General features: G+C 54.8%; 1 protein-coding gene across 2 annotated transcripts; it reads left to right on the forward strand.

Moving 5' to 3' along the window:
• The first annotated feature begins 2157 nt into the window (after nt 1-2157).
• Nucleotides 2158-7334, forward strand: KLHDC7A (kelch domain containing 7A). Of its 2 annotated transcripts, XM_011993108.1 has the most exons (2): nt 2158-4518; nt 5301-7334. In XM_011993108.1, exons 1-2 carry the CDS (start codon nt 2288-2290, stop codon nt 5344-5346), a joined length of 2277 nt encoding a protein of 758 aa, XP_011848498.1. In that variant the 5' UTR covers nt 2158-2287; the 3' UTR covers nt 5347-7334. The 2 variants fall into 2 exon arrangements, with proteins under 2 accessions (XP_011848498.1, XP_011848497.1); XM_011993107.1 differs by having other exon boundaries at nt 2158-7246.
• Nucleotides 7335-8144: the final 810 nt, after the last annotated feature.

The raw sequence follows: 8144 nt of genomic DNA on the forward strand, positions 1-8144 counted from the left end.
GGGAGGGAGGAAGGAAAGCTGCATCTCTAACAAGCACCCCTCCTGATCCTTGTGCACATTGCACTGATAGGCACTCTTTTGACCAGGATGGAAAGAAAGGGAATTCAGGGGACCCCTCTTGACAGTCACCAGTGGGACAGGCTGAGGACACCTGACTTGTTAAGAGGTCACATCTGCTGGATGAAGTCAGGTCTGTAAAACTCTGGACTCTGCAAACAAGGCTTTGAGTCCCCATTTACAAGCCAGTTGACATAATCTTGGAGGTCCAGTTACCTCTGCTGTCAGATGGGGATAACAATCGTGTCTCTCCCCAAAGCAGCTGTGAGCATGAGATGAGATGAAATGAGCTTCATCCTGAGTGTCCACCCCAACCCACTCAGTGTAAAGACAATCCCTGCTGGCTACTGTCCCAAATCATGCAGAGCCCCACATAGGTTTAGGGTCCACAGCTGAGCCAGCTACAGCCTGTCCTCAAGGACTTGGAATGCAGCAGGAGACCAAATCTTGCACACAATGCACTTTATGATAAGGCAGCTGTGGCCAAGGCTAAAAGAGGAGCATCAGAGAACATGAAACCCAAAGGAAGAAAAGGTGATCTTGGATGGATGAAGGCACCAGGAAAGAAGACCCAGACATAGCCTTTCACCCAACTCTGATGGGACAGAGGGATGTCCACCAGCCTTCCCTGCCAAGAAGTCACCCTAAGCCCAGTTTGCTAGGCAGTGATCAGGAGATGAATTTGGAAGAGTAAACCGAAGCTGGTACATAGAGGGTTGTGAACGTCGGCATTGGGAGTCAGAATTGTCTCCTAGAGTCAAAGCCTTCAAAGCCAAATTCCTTCCATGTGTGTGCTTCCTGTGGCCCACAGAGTGGTTTTCAGTTTCATTTTTGAATCAGATGCCAACATTTTAAAATTGAGAGTGATGATGTCACTACCGGGATTCTAAGCTTCCCTGAAACAGTGGGAGGATGAGGCAACGCTGTGCCACCTGGCCTGATACCATCAGCTGGGGTGGGGCGGACAGGGGTCCTCACTTGTTCACTTTACCTGCCCAGCCCCCATAGGCAGCAAGAGTTTGAGACCCCTGCACAGGATCTTGGGGACTCTTTGAGGACGTTGGTGAGGAAAAAGGTAGAATTAGTTCTGTGCTTTGGAAGGTCCTCTGATGACACTTGATACTAGCGATGTTGGTGCCAATGATAAGAAAGAGGAAGAGGAGGGAGAAGGGGAGAATAGTTCATATTTAGTAAGCTTTCATGATAGGGGACTCTGCCCCAGTGTTTATTCCTAGTAGCCCATTTAGTTCTCACCACAACCTGATGAGGTACGTATGCTGTCATCCTCCTTTTTCAGATAAAGCAAAGAGTGGTGAGATCTCTTGCCTAAGGTCATATAGTTGGTAAGTAGCAGAGCCAGGTAGTCTGGGTCCAGGACCCACAGCACCGGTGATGGGGGAGGGAAGATGGTGAGGGGGGTTTGGGAGATGTGAGTCTTCCCTCAGTCTTTCACCATAGGAGATTGTCTGGTTTTAAAAGAGAAGATGCGTCCACATCTAACCCTGATCTGAGCACTAATGCAACGTCTTTCCCCACTGTTCTCAGAAAGGCTGTTTTCTCTTAATAAACTTGTCAGGCAGGGAAGGAGGGCAGAGGCACTCAAGGGCTGGGTCAGGTGGCTTGGCTGCATGCCCTGGCTCCAGACTCCACCACCACGTTCCTGTCCCCTGCTTGGCCAGCATAAAGCTGACCCCACTGCGAGGACCAGCAGACCTCACAAGAATGACCCCATCCACGCCTACTGGGGCTCCACCTGCCCATGAGTCAACACACCCAAGCCTGCGAGCTCAGTGGATTTGCAAAAGAGAAAATAAAGCACACTCGTAAAGAATAGCCAACCCCGTGCATTTCCTGGCATCGGGTGACTGTTTGGTTAAGAGCTTCCTCCTTCTTTGTATGCCCACTGGATACTCTTAACATCCCCTAGCTGCTGGCCACAGAGCTGGCTCAGCTGGCCGATCACAAGCTCAGCCCCTGGGCAGGCCCCCCACCCCCGCCACCAGGGAAGCATCAAAGGAGGCCAGCCACTGGCATCTGCCAGCTCCCGGCCCCAGCGGCCACCCTCTGCAGCTCAAAGTCACCTTTGCTCTGACTCCTCTCCTCAGCTGGCCAGCCAAAGCCAGCTCAGAACTCCCTCCCTTCCGCTCGGCAGGACCCATGAACTGGTCCCTACTGGGCAATTATTAATCAGATTCTTGGCATTCCTCAGCCCCAGGTTGGCTGGAGAAGCATGTTCCCCAGAGGAGCAGAGGCCCAGGACTGGCATTTGGACATGCAGCTGACGGGCAAGGTGGTGCTGTCGGCTGCTGCCCTACTCCTGGTGACTGTGGCCTACAGGCTGTACAAGTCAAGGCCTGCCCCAGCCCAGAGGCGGGGTGGGAATGCCCAGGCGGAAGCCAAGGAGGAAGCAGAGGGCTCAGGGCAGCCTGCTGCACAGGAGGCTTCTCCCGGGGCTCTGCAGAGGGGGCCAAGACGCCGGAGGAGCAGCAAGGGGTCTGAAGCACCACAGGGCTGCAGCTGGGAGAATCCAAGAGGCCCCTGTGTCCTGGTCACGGGGGCCACTTCCACAGACAGGAAGCCCCAGAGAAAAGGCTCAGGTGAGGAGCTGGGCGGGCAGGGCTCGGACTCTGAGCAGGTGCCTCCTAGCTGCCGCGGCCAGGAAGCCAGAACAGCTGTTGGCGGTAACCCTGACCCTCCCCATCTCCCCCGCTTGGGCAGTGAACTGCACAGCACCCCAGCTGGACTCATTGCAGCAGCCGACGGCACCTGTGCCGGTGGTGAGCCTGCTCCACGGCAGGACGGCAAACGCCCTGAGCATCCAGGGCTAGGGCAACTGGAACCTCCCCACTGTCACCACGTGGCTCCCTTGCAAGGCAGCAGAGACATGAACCAGAGCTGGGTCTTCACCCGTGTGATAGGGGTCAGCAGAGAAGAGCCTGGGGCTCTCCAGGCTGCCTCCGATGTTGGCCTGACCCTGCATCAGCAGGAGGGAGCCCCCAACGCCTCCTATACCTTCTCATCCATAGCCCGGGTCCGAATGGAGGAGAATTTCATACAGAAGGTGGAGGGGGTTGAGCCCAGGCTCAAAGGCAAGGTGTACGATTACTACGTGGAATCTACGTCTCAGGCCATCTTCCAGGGCAGGCTGGCTCCCAGGACAGCAGCCCTGACTGAGGTTCCATCTCCTAGGCCACCGCCAGGGTCCCTGGGAACAGGGGCAGCCTCGGGAGGCCAAGCCGGTAACACAAAGGGTGCAGCCGAAAGAGCCGCCTCCCCACAGCCAGGGCCGTCGCCCTCCAACCGAGGTTTTAGCCGGAAGGAGAGCCTCCTGCAGATAGCGGAGAACCCAGAGTTGCAGCTGCAGCCAGATGGCTTCCGGCTCCCCGCTCCACCCTGCCCAGACCCGGGCGCCCTGCCGGACTCAGACAGAAGCAGCCGGGAGCCCCATGTGCACCTGGTGGCCGGGACTAATTTCTTCCATGTACCGCTCACCCCTGCTTCAGCCCCACAGGTCCGCCTGGATCTGGGCAATTGCTATGAGGTGCTGACCTTGGCCAAGAGGCACAACCTGGAGTCCCTGAAAGAGGCGGCCTACAAGGTGATGAGCGAAAACTACCTCCAGGTGCTGCGCAGCCCGGACATCTACGGGTGCCTGAGCGGGGCAGAGCGCGAGCTGATCTTGCAGCGCCGGCTCCAGGGCCGCCAGTACCTGGTGGTGGCTGACGTGTGCCCCAAGGAAGACTCGGGCGGCCTCTGTTGCTATGACGATGAGCAGGATGTCTGGCGTCCGCTGGCTCGCCTGCCCCCCGAGGCCGTGTCCCGGGGCTGTGCCATCTGCAGTCTTTTCAATTATCTCTTCGTGGTGTCCGGCTGCCAGGGCCCCGGGCACCAGCCCTCCAGCCGCGTCTTCTGCTACAACCCGCTTACGGGGATCTGGAGCGAGGTGTGCCCGCTGAACCAGGCCCGGCCGCACTGCCGGCTGGTGGCCCTGGACGGGCACCTGTACGCCATCGGCGGAGAGTGTCTGAACTCGGTGGAGCGTTATGACCCCCGCCTGGACCGCTGGGACTTTGTCCCGCCGCTCCCCAGTGACACGTTCGCCCTGGCGCACACGGCCACGGCGTGTGCCAAGGAGATCTTCGTCACCGGCGGCTCGCTGCGCTTCCTGCTGCTCCGCTTCTCGGCGCAGGAGCAGCGATGGTGGGCCTGCCCCACCGGGGGCAGCAAGGACCGCACGGCCGAGATGGTGGCGGTCAATGGCTTTCTCTACCGCTTTGACCTCAACCGCAGCTTGGGTATCGCCGTGTACCGCTGCAGCGCCAGCACCCGGCTCTGGTACGAGTGTGCCACGTACCGGACGCCTTACCCGGATGCCTTCCAGTGCACGGTGGTGGACAACCTCATCTACTGCGTGGGACGCCGGAGCACCCTCTGCTTCCTAGCAGACTCTGTCTCACCCAGGTTTGTGCCCAAGGAGCTACAGAGCTTCCCGGCCCCGCAGGGCACCCTCCTGCCCACTGTCCTGACCTTGCCCACCCCCGATTTGCCTCAGACCAGGGTCTAGCAGTCCCTCAACTGAGCTCCTCATGCAAAGCTGGGGGCCACAGGGCTCCACCGCCAGCCATCTCTGTAGGCCATTTCTAGGCAATCACCAGGCAACCCAGGAATGGGCCATCAAGAGGTGAATTCCAGTCCTTTCTCCTCCCCTGGCTGGGGAGAGAGGGATCTCAGATGAGTCTTACCCTTCCTGGGCTGCAGAGGCCCCACTGCAGAAAAGAGGATCAGGAGCTTGTGTTTCAAGGCAGAAGGGATTCATGTCTTCAGGGATGACCGCCCTCGCTTCAACTCTGAATTCTTGGGGGGATACACCAGGACCCCACCAAAGTGTAGGGGGCATAGCCTTATTGCAATCACAATTCTAGGAGCCAGTTGACCCCAGCAGTCCCTCCCTGGTTGCCCTGGAGAGGGGTTGGCTCTCTGAGTCATCAGTGCCCGTTGGTAAACATCAGCCACTGGGCCCCACCTCCACAGTTCCCAGAAGCACAGGGACACACAGGTGGGAAAGATGGAGGCAGGTGACTTGGACAGGACTAGGAAGGAGCCCAGGGAGCCCCAGGGAGCCTGGCCAGAGGGAGTGATGGTTTGAAAAGCAGAACAGCTGAAGCTGGGGCCAGCCTAGGAGATTCTTGCTTGCCAGAAAATGTACCAAAGCCCACCTTACTTTTCTCCTTATTGGAAGAAAGAGAAGCACCCATTGTACCAAGGTGTCTTCTGGTTAAGGTCTGCTGAGGATGCACGGAGGTCTCAGCAAAGGGAAGAAACTATGTGATCCAAGCACCACCCTGCTCCTCGGCCTTGCCCACGTTAACTGACCGTTGCACTCATTCCCAGATCTGTAGCCATCTTCCAGTCTGGAAGCTGGGGCAGCACTTCAGAGGGACAGCATAATTGCCCTCCTTGTACCAGGTGCGGTCACCTGGTTTGCCTCATTCACATTTTCAGGTCCATGACCAAGTCGAGGAACTAGAAGATTCTAGTGAAGCATCCAGAGACTGGATCTCCTTTCACATCGGGTTTGATAAACTCTGAATGAAGGAGACCCCCAGCCTCAGGAAGGCACCTGTCCTTCCAGGAGGGAAGGGAGAGAGCCTGACCCAGTGTATTGCCACAGCCCTTTTTCCACCTCTGAGGGAGACAGTGAAAGATGGGAAGGCAGTGATGCTCTTGGTCCCAGCCAGAAGCCAGGGGAGATGGGAGGTACACCAGAGCAGAGCCTGACAAGGAAGAAAATAAGGATGCTTTGGACCTCAGTGTCCTTGTCTTGAAAATGAGAAGGACAATTCTTGTCCCTATCTGCCCTGGGGATAAATGAGAGCCCCCAAGAGAAAGCTCCTCCCAGTTTCCCAGGTGTTGCCAACTAGAGCCTGTGTCCACTGATGCTGTTGGGGTCCAGGCCATGGGTCTTGTTGGAAGAAGCAGGACTGGAACAAAAGATGAAAAAGAGGTTGGCATGGACATAAGAGGAGAGCTTGCACTGGACCACCAAAGGCCACCATCCCTAGTCTGGGCTCGGGCGCCAGGCTCTGCCAATGGCAGCTCAGAGGCCACAGGGTGCCATTGCCCACGCCCCTGCCCCACTTCCCTGGCCTGGGCCTTGAAAGATGAAGCAGCTGAGTTTATTCCTAAATCAGAGACCAGGAAGGGAAAGTCAGCTGGGGCCATGGCTGCCTTCTGGGGACAGTGACCCCCGTCCGCAGGCAAAGTCACATTCAAGCTCAGTGTCAACACTAGCCATGAACCTCCAAGGGACCTGTGGGCTGGGGGAGAATGGCTTCAGTGACAAGACTCAAAGGAGGCACTAGCATTGTGCTGCTGGACTGGGGGAAGGACTTGCTTGAGAGGAGAACCCTACATAGGAGCTGGGGGAAGGTGGACCCAGATCTAACCTTCAACCCCTAGTGAAGGGCCAGGCAGAGGACGAGGCAACACCCAAGCTAGGTAAAGTTCTGGAAAGGTTCCAAGCCCAGGAGGAACAAGGACCACTCTGGAAAAACATTCCGAAGCCCATTGCATACCTGTGTTAGAGACTAGGGGAGTGATTCCAGGGATAAGACGGACAAATGTGTTCCAGGCCCCAACCCATGGTGGATGTGGTCTTCGTAATGAGAGGGGGAGCTGAAATTTGGGCCTGGGCTGGGAAGAGAAGTACACAGTCCATCTGATCCACCTCTCTTTTGGTTCCATTGGCAAAATCATTCATCAGTCATCATATCTTCTCCTGGCAAGCCCTCACAATGGCTTCATAAGTGTTGCAACACAGTGTCCCAGGCTGTCACTACCTGTGGATTAGAGCGGATGTGCTGGCCTGGGGCTGTAAAGCTGGGCTTCAGGAAGAATGTGGTCGGGGCCATCAGGGTGGAACAAGGTAGCTCAAGACCTTGGAAAGACCCCCTGAGGGCACAATGGTCCTTGCAGTTTAAGATGACACTTTAAAAATAAATTCTCCTAATGATGGCTTGAGTCCTGCCACTCAATGGGAGCATCAGCAGAACCTGTAGCATCTTATTTGGACTTGACATTCTCTATTGTAATTTTGTTCCTGTTTATTTTTAAGTTTTCTTTTTGTTTCACTGGAGAGGAAAGATGATGCTCAGTTTTAAACATTAAAAGTATACAAGTTGCTTTGTTACAATAAAACTAAATATGTACACACACCAAAAAAAAAAAAAAAGGTCAGGATATGTTCTTTCACTCCTGAAATAAACATTTACAGAATATTTGGGCTGGGCAGTGTTCTAGGTGCTGGAGATGCAGCAGATCCCTGCCTTAATGGAGCTCACATTCTAGCAAAGGAAAATGGACACTTTTAAAAAGAAATACATTGAACCTAGTACCTAGGCTGCATATACACTAAGGAGAAAACCAAGGCAGGGACATGGGATGATGAGTGCTGGAGGAAAGGGGTTGCTCTTTTAAATCATGTAATCAGGCCTCCCTTATAATGACATTTGAACAGGGACCTGAATGGAAATCTGGGAGATGCATAGACCAGAACTGGCTCTGGGAACGAGAACGGTGGCCTTGCTGCCAGAAGGACTTTGCTATGCCCACCAGGGAGAGCACGGCTGCTTCCAAGGAGCACCATCTTGGAGTAGGAAGAAGGACAGGGGCCCAGCTATTCTGGTTTAGCCTTTGGTGTAAGGGAAAAATCTCAATTACACCTACATTTACAACATATAGGAGCGAGAGCCAGCGTCCTTACCAAAACGTTGCAGACCCTATACTCAGGTGTGCAGCTGAGATGACTTCATGGGGCCAGAGTCTCAGATTTCTACTTGACTTTACTTAATAACCTGGGGTCTGTTGGCCTCCTGCCCTTAGCCTCAGAGTGACATCTGTGTCACTCGGCTTCTTGCTTTTCCAATAGGAATTCTTTCTTCTACAGAAAAACAAACAAAAAAAATTAAATTTGGGTCGCTTTCCACTTTAAACCAACCATGCCCATTACAGAAAAAAGAAAAAAAATAGAGAAAGGTATTAAAAATCTCCCCAATTTTGCCACTCAAAGACACCCCCTACTGTGCTGT

The sequence above is a fragment of the Mandrillus leucophaeus genome, unplaced genomic scaffold (assembly GCF_000951045.1).
Source record: "Mandrillus leucophaeus isolate KB7577 unplaced genomic scaffold, Mleu.le_1.0 Scaffold426, whole genome shotgun sequence".
Taxonomy (NCBI): domain Eukaryota; kingdom Metazoa; phylum Chordata; class Mammalia; order Primates; family Cercopithecidae; genus Mandrillus; species Mandrillus leucophaeus.